The sequence below is a fragment of the Poecilia latipinna genome, unplaced genomic scaffold, assembly GCF_001443285.1.
Source record: "Poecilia latipinna isolate Pla-1442-1.1 unplaced genomic scaffold, P_latipinna-1.0 Scaffold149, whole genome shotgun sequence".
NCBI classification, from domain to species: Eukaryota; Metazoa; Chordata; class Actinopteri; order Cyprinodontiformes; family Poeciliidae; genus Poecilia; species Poecilia latipinna.
In genome coordinates, this window is record NW_015112765.1 from 15,815 (window position 1) to 34,479 (window position 18,665).

The following is an 18,665-nucleotide window of genomic DNA, read 5'->3' on the forward strand; positions in this document are numbered from 1 at the left end:
GACTTGTAATTTAAGGCACTCATTCTAACAAGGCAGCTGTGACAATCTGTGACTTATAATACATTTAAACGTGCCTTAAAAGGAAGATAAGGGGGGAAAAAACACCCAAAGGTATTAATACTGGAAGCTCTGAACTTCCTGATCAGAAATATAGACCTTTTAACTTACTAGGTTAATACAGTGACAATCATTACAGCTACTATCAAAATACTGTGGCAAGGAATTGCTTAAAAGAAAACATTTCTTTGTTCTATTGCTGAAAGTTTAGATTTTTTTCAGTGATTTTTTTTACAGCATACAAATGATCATGATCAGCAAATAACGAAGTTAAATGCTCTGTCTAGCTGTTGCAGCTCCCCCCCCCATATTAAAAGTTAAAATCTCAAAAAGAAAGAAAAAAAAAGTGAATTAAAAAGATAGATATGGGAATTAAAACCATTTCTAAAAGAATAAATATAAAATAAAGGTGTTGCAAAGGAAGCAGGAAGAGTCCTGCCCTGAGGTTTGCTTACATTTTCTTGATAACAGTCACACAACCCTTTTATCTCCAATCCATCTTGGATTTAGCTCCAGTGAGCTTTTGTTTATTCACACCAACTGCAGGTATGAGTACATCTCCACATTTTAAAAAAAAACAAAGTAGCAGAAATTTGAGTCTTTCTGTGGAGCAGTTGCAGTATGTTACCTGCTCTACACAGCCGTCTACTTAAGATATGAAGATGTAAAAACGTTCCAAGCACAGTCGAGCTGCTGGCGTCAACAGTAAAGTCATTGAAAGTGCAAATTATAAATAAAAGTGGACGCGTTTTTCAACATGAATAAAATGAGTTCTCTTTGGCTTGTTGACGTTGAACCTTTCATCCAATGCCATCGCACCAACAGTGAATCTAACCCGTTCAAATCATCAGGGATTTGAACAGGTCACGCTCCAGCTGACTGATGGTACTGAACCTGGTCCTGATCAACTGCAGCAACCCCAGATCACAGTGCTGCCCCTGCGTGGAGACACCAGGCATGATGGGTTCATCACTTCATCTGCTTCTCTTCCAGAGAAGGACTCTGATTACCCATTACCTTTATGCTCCTTTTAAAATTTTTACCATTTTTCTCCTGTTGACCTCACTGATTGGTGGTTTTCCTTTTAATGTCACCACAAATTTAAGTGAACACTAATGAAGGCCATTCATGGGGGTGGGGGGGATTTTCTGACCACATTTCTTATTTAAAGAGTGTGGTTCCCCACCATCCTTCCAGTTTTTAATGACGCGTTGAAAAGCTCTCAACTCAGTTTCAGTAGTTTTTGCGATCACTGCTTGATGAATACCCATAATCTGACCATTCTTAGACATCTTTTCCATGACCACAGGATGTCTTTTAATATGGTCGTTTAAGCAATAAGGTACTTATTACATCAGTTGGGTTAAATAACATGTTGCAGACTGGAAGACATTTGTCTATTCAGCAACTATCCAGTAGGAACCTCATACTTATTTACTCCGTTAAATTCAGGAAGCAATTTAACATTTTTAACTGTACAAAAACAAGTTTGTCTTTCTGATCTGCGCCACCTTTTCCAAACTTAAAGAGTGGATTCCCTTTTTGTCGTCATCAGCACAAAAACCACCAAGTAGTTTTCCAAAAATGTTTATTCATTAGAGTTGCTTCAAGAAGGGAACACTTCAGCACATTTCTATCGCTGCTCCAGATGTGATTTACCGAGTGATTTGAAAGAGACATTTCCAGTGGATTTTCGGAGGTAGTCGAGCTCCAGCAGGTCATTTCCTGCTGGCTCGTTCTCTGAGGCGGTTGATAAAACATCGGACAGATCCAAACTTCCACTTCCTTCACTCTCAAAAAACAAATCTGACGTTCCTACTTCATCGTCCGCTTCTTCCTTCCTGTAAACACTCTCCGTCTCCTCGTTGGTGACATTTGCTTTGGGACTTCCGCTCGTGTTCTTGACGTCATCCGATTTTGAGCTCCAGCCTTCTCCCAGCGCAGTCGTCACGTTTGGGAAATGACCCTGATGATGAACCGGAGACATCACACTGCTGAACGAAGCATTTCCCAGGACGTCCTCGTACGTAACAGCTTTCACCCTGGGCAGCCTGCGTATGACCGAGTTGCCCGTTGAATTGATGGCGATGGGTCCGAGGAGCCTTCTGCCGCCAGTTTGGGTCAGCTTCACCCGTTTGCCCCTCACCGTGCGGCTGGTGAGGGTCTTGAACTCGGGCACCTCCTCTGCGGCAGATTTGTTTCCGTCAGCCACTTTCGGTTCCAGTTCCTCTGTGGACTGCTCTAGTGAGCTCAGATAAGATGAAGAGACCATCGGAGAGATCCAGCTGGTGCTGCTGCGAGTGCCTACAGTTCGGTTTTTACTGGGCAGAAAGCTCTGAAGAATCTGGGTCTTGTTGGATGTAAAGCTTGAGATTGAGCCATCTGCTCTTGCAATATTTGGAGGCATTTTAAAGTCACCACTGCTACCTGGCTCCCTGTCATCTCTTTGACTGTACAACCTGTAAATCCTGATGGGTTTGGGTCTGGAGACCTCAGAGCTCCTGAGTTCAAACCCTTTGAAACTTGGTTTGGGTTTGACGGGCGAGTCTGCACTCTGAGGTAAAGCTTTGGCTCCCTCAAGTGGTTGACTGCCATATCCTTCTAGACCAAACCTTTCCCTGTAGAGCCTGAATCTGTTCTCATTTCTGTTCATGCTTGCCCCGGATTCAGGCTGCTGACTTTTGGGAGTTGTTGTGAAGATTTGAACAGTGGTTGTACTGCTGACTTGGGTTACAGGAGAAGGTGGACTTGTTTTCACCATGCCCAGTTTAGCCAGTGTGGTGGTAGCAGCTCTTCTCTGGCCAAAGCTGTACTTTTGTGATAAAGAAGGATAAGCATTTGAAAATTTAAACCCAATGTCTACTCCTTTATCCAGAGTGGACTGTGTTCTGTCTGCAGAGGAGGGACCAGACGTCTCCTTTGCAGGTTTCCTCTCAGGGTTGGTGAGCCCATCGAGGCGATTAAATCTTTTAACAGACCAACTTGCTGCGTACTCCTGTCTCGGCTCTCTTGAAGTCACGTTGACTTGGTCCAGTACACCAAATGCCTTTCTGCCATCCTGAGAATGAACCGCAGAGACAAGATTTTTCTGTTTCTTGTCCTCTGAAACACGATGCAGAGAAAAAGGATGCAGAAAACCTGGTGTAGAGGCTGCGGCCTTGTGTGGAGTGGGATAGAAAATGACCCGCGGTCTACCAAAACCAATATGGGCTTCAGATTCCTCCTCGTTTGGGCCTGTTCTGGTATAATGGTTGAAATTAGAAATAAATTTACTTTTCTCTTGCATCCCAGATAGGCTTTGCTTCTGGGCCCAGTCAGCAGTATTTCTCTGTCCTCTAAAAGCTTTTTGCTCAACATTTGTCACGGTGTAAGTCTGAGCTGGAGAGTCTTTAACGAGATACGACTGGATGTTGTTGTGTTCTAGCATTTCTCTACTGCTTACAGAGTTTTGGTTCTGTGGGAATTTTGAGATGGACGTCAGCCTTTCTTGGCCGGGGTTTCGTTTAATAACGCTTAAACTGTTGCCGAGAGACTGAGCACCACCCCAAGCCTGATTTGTAAAGTCAAGGACGTTTTTTGGTTGTATCCCACTGGCACTGCTCTGGACTCTGACCATCAGCAGCTGATTTGTTTCTAAAAAGTCACTGCCAAGCCCTCTTTGGGTTAGAAGTTGAGCACTCTGAAGTCCACCTGTCTGGGATGGAAAAACAGAATTCAACTTTCTTGCAGACCTGTCTTCATCTACCTTTGATAAGGGAGTTATTGGGATTCCTCCTTCGCTGCCTGGTCCTTTGTATGGGGAATGGGAGGTGAAAATGATGCTTGCTGGCCTCATCATTCCACCTCTCAGTAGTCTGGTTATTTTCACTCGAGGCCGCGCCTTATCCAGGCTGTTCTGACTGTAACTAAAGCTACCTTGAGTAAAGTGGATGGGATGGGAATGATGGTTGCTGATCGATGGGGCGTCTGCTGGTGTTTGGACTTGTCGATCTTCGCCCTGCCGACCAGCTAAGGAGGGAACCTGTTGCTCAGGACTGAGTCGTCTCAGGACGCTGTACTTCACTCTCTTTGGGATTATAGGTACTGCTGGACTAGCTGAGAAAAAAGGAATACAACAAATGTATGCATTTATTAAATGTCGAATGATTAAACTGGTGATAAAGTTCTGGTCAGACGTTTACATACATTCATGAGAACGACTGGTTCCTTTTGGCCTTTTAATAATTAATGTGACACATTTTTCATCCAGTTAAAACATTCAACTTCAATGTCAACAATAAAAAAAAGGGTACAATTTTATGTTTTTGATGATTTCTCATTAAAAATGGCTTAAAATTCATGCATTCATCCATGCTAATATTGACTTAATCACTTCCGCAGCCCAAAACAAGAACAGGGGGGAAAAAAAAAAAAAAAAAAAAAAAACAGGACAACGATGCTTAACAACATGGTTTAGGATAGTTAATGTAAGCTGCCTCACATTTCAGGAATATTCCCAATCTTTGCATTGTTGAAGTTGAAAGGATTTTGTTGAAAAGTGGGGTCTGTTTCAGTAACCCAGCTTTTTTAGATTAAGTAAGACAACTTTAAGCATAATGGGAGGTCAAATATTTTAGATTAGATGGAACTGGACTATACAAAACTAGATTTGAATTTGACTTCATGATTGAACTGAGAGGAACCGAATTTGAACTTTAAAACCCATTTGAAAACAATACACACCAGAACACCTCTGAAGCTAGTTTAGCATTGCTACATTGGAAGCAGAGCTCATGCTCACCTCTGTCAGCGTGTGAACACATTACAATCAGTATGACAGCTGCACACATCCCCACAAAGAGTCTGCAGAGAGAAAAACACACCTTGAGGCTTCCTTTTCTTTCTCAAGAACTGCTTTGTTGTCATTCAGGATTACCAGTAATTTTTTAACTCCGAATGTAACTTGAAGAAGCATTAAAACCAGCCATTTACCGTGAGAAGAGAACACAGCTGCCAGACATGACTGACAATTTCCTCCAGGTTTGTATGATACTCGAAAGAAAGGACTAAAAATAGTGGCAGTCGTGTTTTCACGCGACTCTGCTGTGGCGTTGAGAAGCTGTGCTGCTGCTGATTGGAGGCAATGCAGTTCACCTGGCGGCAGGTAACCTGCTTAGCCCGCATTAGCATATTATATCTGCTTCCGTCACATTTTGGCAAAAAATGTTCTTTATTGTTCATCATATTTTCTTCTTCATGATTTTTTTAATTAACTCTAAGTTTTAATGTTTTTTTTTTTTACTTTTTATAACTTGTTGATTCACGCAAAGTTTTCCAAATGTACCATGCACTCACAAAAAAACAAGCAACAATTATTTAAAACAATAAGCAATTTATTAGTCTCTATAAATACAATACTGTAAAAAATATATAGCTCATTCATTAAAAAAAATAAATATTAAATAAATCCACTTGAGGATCATTAAAGCACCTTAAAGCAAACTTCTTTTTTTGGCAGGGAAATATTAAAAGTGGACCATTACAATAAAGCATTAAAAATAATTATTATGTGTCCATCTGTCTTGCCAGCAAGATTTCATGATCTTCATCCAGTGCAACAATAAATATCACGTTATGGTTGTGTGAGCAGCTCAGAGCATGAAGCAGGACATCATGGCCATGTTCCTCAGTTCATCACTGGTCATACAATCTGTAAAACAGACAAAAGACGAGGTCAGGAATGAAGCTTCAGAAGACCAAAGTAGTTCATATCTAGGTAAGAAAAACTGGGCATTTAATGCCAAAGAATATTGTCCTATGAATGTTTACATCACGCTGTAACTTCATTGATCTTCACTAAATATTTTAATACCCCAGACTGGTTTGAACAAAGTGACAAGTTCAACAATAATTTGATTAAAGTCAATGGTTCAGTAACAGTCTATGTAGAGGCGGTTTTAAAATGTTATTTTTGCTAACATTCTATTTTATATTTAACTTCTTTGTTTTAAATAACACAAACAAATTTTAGGTTATGACTCTAAAAAAACACACTAGAGCTTAAAAAAACCTTTGGACTAATTAATTTGGAGTTAGTCCGAATTTACCATTTATTAAAACACCCAATTGAAATATTAACAAATAGACGAGCTATTTAAACAACTGTTTAATGGTATAATAATAATAATAATAATAATAATAATAATAATAATAATAATAATAATAATAATTTACAATATTATGAACTACCAATAAATGATCATCTGTTTACCATTTGGTCTCTGTCGAGAGCTTTTGCCGCTTATCTTCCTCCAAACTTTTGTCCAGGACCGCCGGAGCCTCCCACCTCTGAGCCCCGCGGAGGAGTCACTATCTTCGGCTTCAGTCTCTGGGACTTCCCCCTCACACTCCGGAGCTTCTCCGCCTTCCTCCTCCTGCTCCTCGTCGCCGTCGTCCGGGTCCTCCTCCCGGTCTAGGACCCCCGCGGTCATCAGCCGCTCCAGGGCGGACTCATCCACCCTCAGCTCGGTCCTGATGTTCCCCTCTGCGGTCAGCGGGGTGCTGTGTCGGCATAGCGGGCAATCTATTGACCGGTCCGCCCCCGGCAGCAGCGGGCGGCTCCAAGCCCGGAGGCAGCTCTCGCAGAAGGTGTGCTTACAGTGGAGCTCCCGTGGGCAGCGGCGAGCCGCGTTGTAGGTCCTGTAACAAACTCCGCACTCAATCTCTGAGATCATGTTCGATGTTTTTCCTCTCTGTTGTTGTGTATGATCCGGTGTCGGAGCCTTCGCTCCCTTTTTAAAGTTCTTCCCCGGAACGGGAGGGACCAGACTGAACGAGGGTGCATGACGCAACGAAACCTTATGGGACTGTGTGACGTGACGGATCCCCACACACCCAGCGGGACATTGAACTGACAGTGTTCTGTTCATTATTTATAGATCATTACCAAACGCACTCAGACGCAATCCATCGAGTACAGTTTCACAGAAACAACTGAACGGAAGACATTGCTTTGTCTAAATAGTGTTACAAAGAAAGGCGAGAAGACATAAATAAACACTTAATGTTAGCGATTCTAAAATATCAGTGTTGAACATTTTTATTCAATTCAGATTTAAATCTATCTATCTATCTATCTATCTATCTATCTATCTATCTATCTATCTATCTATCTATCTATATATATATATATATATATATATATATATATATATATATATATATATATATATATATATATATATATATATATATATTAGTAGACAAAGCTTGACCACAATCAAACTAATCAAAGTCAAGTTGGCTTTCCTATTATAGTAATATCCTTTTTCAACATTTGCCCTACATGTCCTTCCCGTCTCTCCTGACCCCGTGGAGGGAGTTTTTTTTTCTCCAGACATCGTCCCTCCTACCAGCGTTTCCAGCATGAGCATGAACTCCTTTCATGGTGATATCCGCTGGGATCTGGGCCAAAAATCACAAACTGAAAGCACTGTGTCAGAGTGTGTATGTGTGTGTTCCTCTGTCTTAGTGTGCAGATCTAACAGTGTTTTTCAGATCTTTTGTTTAGAGCCTTTTTTTTATGCCTTCCTGCTCTTTCTTTCAGAGCTGAACTTACCGTAAACTCTATTCGGTCATGTCGGATGCAAGCTGAGAGACGGGAAAAAAAAAAAAAAAGAAAAAAAAGGGGGGAGGTTATTACAAAAAAAAAAAAGAAAAAAAAAAGAAACAAACCCCAAACTTTTGGGAAAAGAGTTGGAAGGAAGTCAAGCAGTGTTACAACTTTTTTGTTTAACAATAAGTGTCTTTCTCAGCAGGTCGAATGAAAAGAACATAGTCAGTAATGCAAACATAAAACATTAACGGTTATGTCAATATTAAAACTGCAAAACCTATAATAAAAGCATACTTTTTACATACAGTCACTAAGATGTTTCCTGCTGAACGGCTGGATGATGTATGAGTTCCTACTAAATTCAGCAATATTTCAGTTTTTGCAACCTAAATGTTAAAAAAAACAATGATTCACATCTGACAAACCACCATCTGAAAAACATCTGTCCACATCTTCAGTGATTGCATACAAAGTAATGATTAAAAATGTTCATCTTATCTGTGAAAAATTTGAGTCAATAATATAATTAAAAATCTAATTGATTAATAAAGAAATAAGGTGATTTGCTGCCTCTGAAAGCTCAAACGCCATGTTAAAGATGGCCCCCTGCTGAGTCCTCCACCGCTCTGTCTCTCTTATAGCCAAACTGAACATTGTGTTTTTCACCAGCTTTTCAAATTTCTTCAAAACGAGTTTCAGATCTGAGTTTGCTGACTGTCTTAGATACTCTGATATCAGTTTAACGTTCAGCTTAAACAATAATTTTACACTCTTTGCTCTCTGATAAAAACCTTTTCCACCCATTTTTCTTCATCCATCATTCTGTAACAACGCCAACCAAGCAGCAAAAGACTATTGGCTTCTTATGAGTCACTGTAAAACACATGTACGTCTTCCAAAGCAGTGCTTAAAGTCCATGGCAAAAAAAAAAAAATTAGAAGTAATCTGGTCTTTTAAATATTAAATATGATGCAAGGCACTATGCTTAATACTATATAACTAAAACAAAGTTATACTGCAGAGGTAATACACCTTCAGATATGCTAGTACATAGTCAGTTCAATGTTCTGTGGCTTCAAAACAATCCAAATCATTATACCTCCACTGCCGTGCTTGACTGCAGGTATAGGGTTGCTGTCCTTATATGTTGTTCCCTTTCACCCTATCTTATCTTATCCTAATCACTAATCATCTCATCTTATCTTATCACTAACCTTATCTTTGGTTAATGGCCAAAACATGTTTTCTAGGTGGCTGAGATGAAACTGAAGGTGCTTTCAGAAGAAGAAAAAAACGCAGATCGTGTTGTGATAACCTTTTTAAACCAGCCGAACCTGTTCCGGTTTTTCCATGTGCTCTCTTATCGTCTTGTTGAGCTTGCAGAGGCTTGTTTTAGGTGTAGTTCTGGGCTTTTTTTAGATGCATTTACTGAGAATTGCCCCGTCTTGCCTCTGGGTGCAGCTCCTATGAATCAAGATTAGCAACTGTTTAGAAAGGTTTCCGAATGCAAACAGTGTTGATCTCCATGGGATCGTCTGAAATTGTTATGAAACACCTGGAACACCTTCATCCCTGGGATCTCCAGGGTAAATAAATAACAACACAAAGTGAGTTCTCACACGCTGTTCTTCATTTTAGGCTGCTTCGTATGCTATCTGAGGATCAAACGATTTTTTTTCCTTTTTGTATGTTTTGATATTTGAAAGCTGAACGACGTGTTGTCTATTTTTACCCCAGGCACGCAGAGCCGCCTCCAAATTAACTTCCTTCCAATGAACAACCACTGCGGTAGGAAAATAACCGCTTTTCAAAGTTCCGCTTAAGTCAATATAATTCCTAACGAGTCTTTGCAAGTCAAGTGGAAATCAAACGAGCAAGCCCATTGGTTTTTGTTGTTGTTTTGTCTTGTTCAAACCCCACTTTAACTACAATGGATGTCCACTCATACCCTTCAAAATGAGGCTTTGTTGTAGATTATGAAACAGTGAGTGTCTTTCCATCCATCACTCGTCTATACCCACAAATCCTTGCAGGGGTTTGGGGATTTCTGTGGTGGTCATGAGGCAGGAGTCAGGGTACAGGGGTGTCAGACTCACTTTCATTGTGGGCTGTATCAAAAATCTGAAAGTTTTTAAAGGGCCGGTTGTGGCAAAACGTATCGATAAAGCCAATGAAATTCTTAACTTATCAACGAACAGCTATTTTCGGATTCAATAAGTGTCTAAAATGAAATTATATTGAGCATCTTTTCACACTGATCAGTCCATCCAGGACTCTGTGATTGTTGTTTTTGTGGTTCTTTGCAATCAAAGTCACAGATTTTGTGTGCTAATTTAAAATGGTTTGTAAGGAATTTTTTTTTTTACAATATTTGCGCCAATGTGTGATGTTAAATGTGACTGTTTATTAATCGCTGTATTGGTCACAGACTATGACTTGACATCAAGGAAGGCTGAGGCAACAGTTTCTCAAATCCAGTGTTTTAGGCCAATTTTGATTTAAAAATGTCAGTAAAATCAGAAATAGTGTTGGGGATCTGTTGATTTTGTGTGAACTTTGTGGATTTGCGAAAAAACTGGAGGGACTTATTGATGTAATTTGGAGTCTAGAGCGAAACATAAAAAGCTACGGCGGGCCAGATTTGGCCCTCGGGCCTTGAGTTGAACACATGTGGCCTACACAGATTGCCAGTGCATCACAGGACTTGTCAAAACTTTCAAAGACAGATGGTGTCGCGGCCTTCTCGTTTCCAAAAAACAATATTCCAACAAAGGCCGTGGGTGTTAACAGGTGGTTTTTGATTTGAACGCACTTCCGATTTAATTTGTTTGAAAAAATATATTCTTTATTTCTTGTAAAAATAGCAACAAAATAATTACCAAAAATGTCCTACAACTTAGTCAAAAATGACAGTAAACTTAAAATGACGTTTCAAGTACAAAAAGGTGAAAAGTGAAAGTGGTCAAAAAATCATTTACAAAAAACCTCCCATCCACACACCAAACATTTATCAAACAATCGCTCCACTCAGCACCCGGTGTGTTTTAATTACTCAAATTAATGGGAGGGTCTAACCAATTACCAACATACTCTGATCAATTCAAATATACAAATTAACTACAGATTTTGGATCTAAACTTAACTTAAATAAATTCTAAACTCCCCAAAATAGAAAACTAAATTAGTAGAAATTACAAGTTGCAAACATTGCATAAATGGCCACCACAGATGGATAAAACCGAGTCGACATTCAATTACAATATTTTGAAACTGGAGTTGGATTTGGCCTTTGCTCCTGTCTTGATTGACAGATAAAGCCTTAAAGATAATCTGTTTGGTGAAATCCGATGCATGTAAGATAATTTAACCCCAAATCAACAAAACCCCACTTAAAAAAGACAATAGGAGAGTTTCCTTCTCCATTTAACAAATTGACTCACCTCTTAACAGCTTAAATAAGCAGGTAAAACTATCTCCATGGGAAGAGCTATTTTAAACAATCAAAAATAAGTTTTTGATTATGTTGCCAGTTGTGGTTTCTCTAGAAACCAAGCAGAGTGAGCGTAAGCTCTCCTGAACATGTTGTCCTATCTTTTGCAGATGTCAATAATTAACCAGTTTACACTTCACTGCTTACTCTTGACGTACCTTAGCAGTCATACTCAGCCCCGTTGAGTTTTGATCGTGAAGCTTTCATTTCATATCAACACCTCCACATGAAACGTTGAGTCATCTTTTCACATGAGACACCAGGCTGACCTTCCTTTCCTCGGCTGCCTGTTTATAAATGCATTTCATAATGAAAACCCAGATGCAAGTTGACTGGATGTTTGTTGAGCGTAAGAAAATATCATTTGGTTGAAACTCTAGCTTCCTTTTACGTGTAGGAAGATCTCGAGCGTGTTGATTCCTCTTTCTGTTTTTCCAAGGTTTCAGTCTTGTTTATCACAGAACCTGCTCCGCAAAGCAGGTTTGGATCCTATTTATCGGCCTGATCAAGATTGTTTAGTCGCCTAGCTTTGTGAGTCAGATGTTTTGAAGTCTAACAGAGATTCCCATACTTCCTTCTTTAATAATGTGTGTGTAATTATTCCTCGCTTCAGGGAACTTTAAATCCTGCCACATTTCCTGGATAATTTCACTTCCTTGGGGTAAGTATCTGCTGATGTAAGCCGGGGCGCATTAGGTCGTAAACCATCCTATTAGAGTAAACCGTCCTATTAGCACTATTAAATAGGATTGTCTCAACATCAACAAGAGCGCACAATAAAGAGGAGATATCAGTAATGACTCCCTGCTTCACACTTGTAAACCACAAAGCGCTGACTGTGACGAACCGTAACAACATAATGTGCGAGTCGAGCACTTTAAGTCATGATAAAGAGACTGGGATCTGTCATTTTCTGTCCTTTGTGTCCCGGTTACCTTGTCATCACCAAGGGTTTAATTACTGCCAAGACAAACAAGGAGACACCTCATGAGGGACCAGACGGAGAAGAGGAGAGAAAGCAGGTGAGGCGGAACCAAAACACGGGCTCAGGCTCGTAGCTTTGGAATATCAAAGCTTTGGCTCAAAGGTGCAGAGGCGAGAGGTGATCTGTCTCAGCATGACAACGTTTATGGATGCGTGTGAGAGGGAAAGTACCGATCCTGGGAGGAGGAACTAAACAGAGCTCTGATTGAAAGGCTCTGCTGCAGGTGAGTTTCCGTTTTATCTGCTTCAAGGAAGGGATGATGCCATTTCTTTTTGTTAATAATCCAACCACTTTATATCATTTTGAGCTCACAGTTAACGACTTCTTCTTCAAGAAATTAACGCACTAGGTCATGTGATGTAGCTTATTTTGGCTCTGATTGCACAGATGTGTCTCTGAAATGTGAGAGGGAAGACTTCAGGTTGCCATGGGGTTATGCAGAGGAGACCCAATCTCCAAAGCAACAATCCCACCTCCCACAACCACCCTCGGCATCACATTGGGTTTTAGTTGTTCCCATGTGAAAATGGGAAGCAAACAGGCGCAGATGTGTCGATCTAAGTTAAACAAATCTACAAACAATGTAATGTGCTTATTTCTACAGAAATTCAAAGGATTGATGCAACTTTACCTTATCATTATACATTAACAAATACGTTCACCTGGAGCTTCTTTTTAACTGCTTACAAGGTGTTTGAATTAATTAAGAGTCCAAATTTACTATATGTTATGAAGTATGAAGTCATTTTTGACAGTGAATGTGTCCGTTCAGTTTTTACTTATGAAAGAAAGTCAGATTTAGGATGTCTGTGAATGAACTGAATCTACTGAATATGGCAACAAAGTTGCAGTAGTTACTATTTCCCAAATAAGGGTTAAATCAGACTGGCTTGTTAAAAAATTAAACAAATATAAGTCTGTGATGGGAACAGGTACGTAGAGTCTGGAGGTCCATAAATCCTCTTAAAATTCGAATCCCTCCTACAACAGCAAACTATTTAAGTTTAGCAGTTTTTATCAAATTACTTGGTAAAAGAGAAAATAAATCCTTATTTTCCGGATCTGTGGCCTTATATAACCAGCAACTGGAAATGTTCCTGTTTGCCTTGGACAGTCACCCCATTGGCTTACTGGCTCGTTTGACATACACCAAACACTGAATCATGCCTCACAGTCTGTGACTGCTCATGTTTAGACCCCTTGGACTCACTTTTCTCCGTTTAGTTGTTGATAATGAAGAACATATGCGAACCTTTCCATTATTTCATCTGACAGCCGGCTCTCTTGTCGTGTTTCCTTTCGGTCAGTGCAAGTCTGCAAGCGCAGTTTTTACTGTAAGCTAATTTGCATGTTAGACATGAGACCGGTTAAAAAGATGAAGCAATCTCATCCAAAAACAATCATTTCATTGTCAGTGGTGGTGTTCTGTGGAAGAAAATATAGTTAAAAGACACAAACATCCACAAAAGCTAAAGAGTAATGATCTGCTGCTAGCATAAAACAGCAAGTTTTTTTTTTTGTTGTTTGTTTTTTTTTTTTACTCTGATGTTGGAGGTGTGCTGTAATAACTGTGGTGGTGAATCTGGTGGGTTTGGACAGGATTCAGTATTAATCTGAGTTCTGTCATTCTGAATTGTTTTCAGTAACGTATAACTAAGGGGGGAAATAGCATCCATGTGATTTTCAGATGCTAAAATTTGATATATTTGCTAGTACATTAAGATTTTATCATAGCATCGCATAATGTAACATTGTGAGTTTACGTTGATCTCCACATTATTTGTGCACACATGCTCCAAAATTAATGGATGAATCTGGACTGGGTCAACACATAAAAGACAAGCTAGCAGATCAGCGGAATGAGACAAAACCTTGGTTTGTACAAATTCTTTTAAAAACCAATGAAATATGAATGCTTAACAGAAGGAAAGTAGTATTTTAGAACAAATATTATTATTACTGAAAGAATAAGTAGTTCAAAATTTAATGTAGAGTGAAAGAAGTATGAAGTCAGATCTTTTCTGCTTCCCCCATCTTGTTTATTAACTTTCACACAACTTTCATGCCAAGCCTGACACTTTTTATTTTGTTTTCTTTTTCTTTTTCTAGTTCTGTTTCTTCATTGTTTTTGAGCATATCCATATTCTGCCATGATCAGGACAGCTGCTGACCGAATCCAAAGGAAAAATGTTGAAAGGCCTTTCATGAATCCCATAGGACTGGGGATCAAGATCACTTTTGAAGATGATAAGAAAATTCGACAAACTGGAAATCAAACACTTATATACCAAAATCAAAGAAGCATAAACGACCAGGTTCTCTCTGTTGTTCTCAGATCCACTTGAAAAATGAACTTCCCCACTTCCAGTAATTATAAACCACACAGCGCACAAGTCCCCTTTACCAGCTCCTCTCAGACTGTTTGTACTTCCCCTCAAGATTTCTCATGTTCACTGACTCCTGCGGATGACTAAACCAAAAGTCAGTGAACGTGCTCCAACACAGGTCGACATTTGGGGAAAGGATTTCAGTGATTTATTAATTTTTGTTCACAAAGCCGCCTTTTCTTTTATTTTCCCCCATCCTGTGCAGTCATGCATACGCACACACAGCATGTGGAGGAAGGGGGGAATGCTGTGACTCATGATGCGAATATGTTGATTTAAGTTGTATAAACAAAGAAGTCATTCAGGGGGAGCAGATGCTGGTTAGAAGCTATAATTTCCTGGAACACTTCTCCTTTTCTCATTACAGATTTTCCCAGTTTTTGGAAAAGATTCATCCAAACATTTCCCCAGAGTTCAGCTGTGTCCATCCGTCTTCCAGGGATGCCCGAGGATGTGGTTCAAGGATCCCAGCAGGAGGAACCAGTTAGTGCATCCCCCTTTCCCAGCACCAGCCCTGGGGAGGCCGTAGATTTAGAGTGTCCCATTTGCTACCAGGAGTACAACCAGTACAACAAAAGCCCCCGGATGTTGGAGTGCCTCCATGTCTTCTGCACAGAGTGCCTGCAGAGGATCCAGCTCAACCCCTGCGACCCCGCTGATCCCCGCGGCGGCCCACAAGCCATCCCCTGCCCCCTCTGCCGCCATTTAACCCCTCTGCGCACTGGGAACGCCCTCGCTTTGCCCTGCAACTCCCAAATCATGTCCAGGCTGCCCCGCGTGGCGGCCTTCCGGATGCCGGCGACAGTTTCCACACGCGTGGCGACGGTCACCCAGAGAGTGGTGCTCTCTCTGGAGGGCGCCAGCAGCGGCGGCGGAGGCGGCAGGGACAGCCACTTCATCATCCTGCCCACCGTCAGCCTGCAGGTGCAGCAGATGCACCCGGACAGGCCGTACGGCGCGGCCGCGGACCTGGTGGGCGAGGAGGGGGTCATACAGCAGAGCCGGAGGACCCTGCTGTGCGTGCAGCTGCTGGCCGTCATCTTCTGGGTGCTGTTCGTGATCACCTGCGTGGTCGGCGTGGTGTTTGGGCCGCACTTGTTCAACAGGAAATTCTAATTGGGTGGGGTCACTTTGGTAGCAGATGCTCCTGACATAAAGACAATATGTGAGTGGTTTCTATTTAGGCTGATGAACATTTACTTAAATACCTCATTGTGGATGATGGCTGGTGCTATTGCTACTTTTTCTTTTTTTCTTACACGGATGAAGGGCTCCCTCTAGTGTCACACGGCAGTAATAGATTCTACACATCTGTTCTTTGGCATAGTTGGCCGCTTTATTCGATGCACTTCGCAAGAATTATTCCTCAGAGATTTTGGTGTAAATTGACTTTATATCATCACAGCTGCTGCAGACGCGTCTGCTGTTCATCCCAGAAGTGCTTTACTGATGAGAACAAAGTACCCATCAGAAGATGGGCACACGATGTCCATGCAGAGAGGACGAGGGCAATTAAAAGAAGGTCACAAGTGGCTATTTGAGGTTCTGTTGTCCTTCTGTCATCTGGAAGCACTCTGCTCTTTCTCCTCTGACATCAAGTCCTTTTTGTCCATACAACCACCTCTCAGTGGACATTTTCCTCCTTTCAAACCATTCTCTGTTGTGCATCAAAACCCCAGCAGCAGGCACAAAAAAAAGTCATGTTCAAAGTCACTTTAACCCTCTTTGTTCCCCATTCTGAACTTCAGCAAATATTCTACACTAGGTCTAGATGCCTTTGTGATGAACTGATGTGCAGTCTTAGTGAAGAATCAATTAGAGATGTGTACCTAATGAAGTGGCCAGTAAGTGAAGCTTCCTCTTTAGCGACATGTGATGCTTGATAATATTATAACAAAAGATGTATTTGGACCAGAACTGCTCTGCTAAGGATTCCTGCCTCAACTACACAAAATGTTCCAAAGTATCCTGAAGGAATATGTTTTTTAAAAAATGGTTCATTTATGCTATTATTGTAATTATCATTATCATCACCATTATTATTATGATTATGATGATTATTATTGTTACTACAATGTTTATCTGGCCTGGGACCCATTTAAAAGTGTCTGAGGTGAACAATGTGAATATGAACAGCAGTACTGATTCTGTAATGTAATATTCCTTTTTCTGTGTGTGTGTGTGTGTGTGTGTGTGTGTGTGTGTGTATTTTGTGCTTTGAGTGTTTTTTATTTGTTTAAGAGAGACACATTTATTAGAAATACTAATATTTGGAATCTGATTACCTTCAATAATCAGGATTAGAATTTCTGAGGAATTTTAAGTGATTATAAAACTAAGGAGAGAATTTTTAAAAAAGAAGAAATCTGAAATTTATTGTTTGGAGGGTTTTCTGAGCTCTTGTTTGTTTATTGTCCCCCCCCCTCCTTTGGTAAAACTCAACATTCATGAAAATTAAAACTGTGACCATTCATCAAATTAAGCTGGTTAAACAACACTGATGAAATTAAAAAGCTTAATTTGAAAGTATCTTAACTCATATTAACTATAAGCTGCGACTGAATCTCTACTTGTTCCTGTTTATGTGCAAGCTGTGTGTTTGCAGCACAGCTAGTGGTTATAGGAAGTTAGTAAATTGAACATAAGGCAGATAATTGATTGAAAATACACTTTTATCTGGTGCTAAGGAGGATATTGCATTAATACTGGGTATTAAAAGCTACCACCCAGCCTGCCTGAAGCAGTAATTTTGTAAGCGATTTTCTAGATTTTGTTGCAAATTTATGTGAATGAGCTAAAAGATTTTTTTTTGTGTGAGTTTAAGTTTTTTGTAAAAACACCAACATCTCATGTCTGTAACAGACCTGGGTATAACCAAAGCATCGGCTGCTGAGGTCCAATAAACTGTTGTTACTCTAAGAGATGCCTTGGCGGTCATTTTTTCCTGATGCCACATTAGGCACAGACTACTGCTTGAATATATTTTCTTCTGGTATAAATTTGATAATTACAGTAAAAATATATATATTTTATGTCTTCTGGCAACAGCAGACATAACAGCTGAGCAGTAAAACATAACCCATCAGAAGGACATTTGGTAGATGTTATTTATTACCCCGATTCATTTTATGTTGTCCATTCATTATTTAGACACAAAAGGTTTTTTTTTAAAGATCAATATAGGTATATTATATTATGAACATATTTTCCCTTTTTGGTAATTGCAGTTGTCAACTTCAGTTCTTATTGAAACCAATATTCAGTAAATATATTTTAAACCCCTGTAAACTGTCTTTGTATTTAAAATGTCTGTTAAATATATGTAAAACTCATTTTATTTCTACACCATAAATGGTTGGGTATTATCCAAACCCAGGATGCAACATTTTTACAGAAATCCTGATTCTGACCAGTTTCTTTTCTTTCTGTCTTTCTTTCTTTCTTTTTTTTTTTTTTTACATTTTGAGCAATTAGAAACCAGACATGATAAAAATACAATTGAGGAAAAAATATCCTGAAACTGTAAAAATAAATAAATTAATAAATTAATAAAATAAACATTAAATTATGTCCACAGACTTTGAATGAGATTCAGTGACATAGTTCTCTTTCTTTAGTTGTAAAGCATATAAAATACTTGAAGACAAAAATGATCAAAAGTACATAATCTTATCAAACTATCTGTATTTTGATCAATATAGCAAAAGTTTTGAAACAAAAAAAGTAATAGTGGCAGTTGTGAATGAATTGGCTGTGGTTCAAAGTAGGTAGGACCACAAACATCCAGCAAATTCTACTCTAAATCAGACATAGATGCGGCTTTTGATTAATCGTGGTTATTTACAGCAATTGTTCTGAAGGAAAGAGTGAGCCATTTTCTGATCTGGTCACAGTAGAAAAGTTGCATGCCTGATTTGCAATAAGAAAACAAACATACCAAAGTCTTTGCCACAATGATTTACAGATGTTTATATTTGTTTTGCTTTTAACAGTGTTACAAATGTCTTCATTTGGAGCAAAGCAGAATCCCAGTCAAATTCCTTGCTTGTGTGCTCAAACTTAAAGTTGTGATTCTTTTCTGTAAAAATCAAACATTGTTTTATTTAAATATTGTCTGTTTAGCTCATTGCAGAGCAGGTAAAGATCAAATAA

General features: G+C 39.7%; 3 protein-coding genes across 6 annotated transcripts; 1 reads left to right on the forward strand and 2 right to left on the reverse strand.

The window, feature by feature from the left end:
* Positions 1-1,628: 1,628 nt before the first annotated feature.
* Positions 1,629-12,717, reverse strand: LOC106945529 (uncharacterized). Of its 3 annotated transcripts, XM_015029263.1 has the most exons (4): positions 12,707-12,717; positions 5,029-5,166; positions 4,838-4,899; positions 1,629-4,152 (listed from the first exon to the last, which is right to left on the reverse strand). In XM_015029263.1, exons 2-4 carry the CDS (start codon positions 5,055-5,057, stop codon positions 1,691-1,693), a joined length of 2,553 nt encoding a protein of 850 aa, XP_014884749.1. In that variant the 5' UTR covers positions 5,058-5,166; positions 12,707-12,717; the 3' UTR covers positions 1,629-1,690. The 3 variants fall into 3 exon arrangements, with proteins under 3 accessions (XP_014884749.1, XP_014884748.1, XP_014884750.1); XM_015029262.1 differs by lacking the exon at positions 12,707-12,717 and having other exon boundaries at positions 5,029-5,228; XM_015029264.1 differs by lacking the exons at positions 4,838-4,899; positions 5,029-5,166; positions 12,707-12,717 and adding an exon at positions 4,920-5,008.
* LOC106945532 (tripartite motif-containing protein 3) lies at positions 5,409-7,005 on the reverse strand. The gene is made up of 2 exons (XM_015029266.1): positions 6,308-7,005; positions 5,409-5,746 (listed from the first exon to the last, which is right to left on the reverse strand). Exons 1-2 carry the CDS (start codon positions 6,963-6,965, stop codon positions 5,688-5,690), a joined length of 717 nt encoding a protein of 238 aa, XP_014884752.1. The 5' UTR covers positions 6,966-7,005; the 3' UTR covers positions 5,409-5,687.
* On the forward strand, positions 11,952-16,863 carry LOC106945533 (RING finger protein 223). Of its 2 annotated transcripts, none has more exons than XM_015029268.1 (2): positions 11,952-12,349; positions 14,236-16,863. In XM_015029268.1, exon 2 carries the CDS (start codon positions 14,955-14,957, stop codon positions 15,627-15,629), a length of 675 nt encoding a protein of 224 aa, XP_014884754.1. In that variant the 5' UTR covers positions 11,952-12,349; positions 14,236-14,954; the 3' UTR covers positions 15,630-16,863. The 2 variants fall into 2 exon arrangements, with proteins under 2 accessions (XP_014884754.1, XP_014884753.1); XM_015029267.1 differs by having other exon boundaries at positions 14,881-16,863.
* The last annotated feature ends 1,802 nt before the right edge of the window (positions 16,864-18,665 follow it).

Bases quoted from the DNA above. Each gene is read 5' to 3' on its own strand.
- LOC106945533 (XM_015029268.1), top strand. From the start codon at position 14,955: ATGCCCGAGGATGTGGTTCAAGGATCCCAGCAGGAGGAACCAGTTAGT.
- LOC106945529 (XM_015029263.1), bottom strand. From the start codon at position 5,057: ATGTCTGGCAGCTGTGTTCTCTTCTCACG. The intron at 4,900-5,028 runs GTAAATGGCTGG...TTCTCTCTGCAG, and splicing joins AGCTGTGTTCTCTTCTCACG to ACTCTTTGTGGGGATGTGTG. The intron at 4,153-4,837 runs GTGAGCATGAGC...CTTTTTTCTCAG, and splicing joins GTGTTCACACGCTGACAGAG to CTAGTCCAGCAGTACCTATA.
- LOC106945532 (XM_015029266.1), bottom strand. From the start codon at position 6,965: ATGAACAGAACACTGTCAGTTCAATGTCCCGCTGGGTGTGTGGGGATC. The intron at 5,747-6,307 runs GTAAACAGATGA...TCTGTTTTACAG, and splicing joins CTCTCGACAGAGACCAAATG to ATTGTATGACCAGTGATGAA.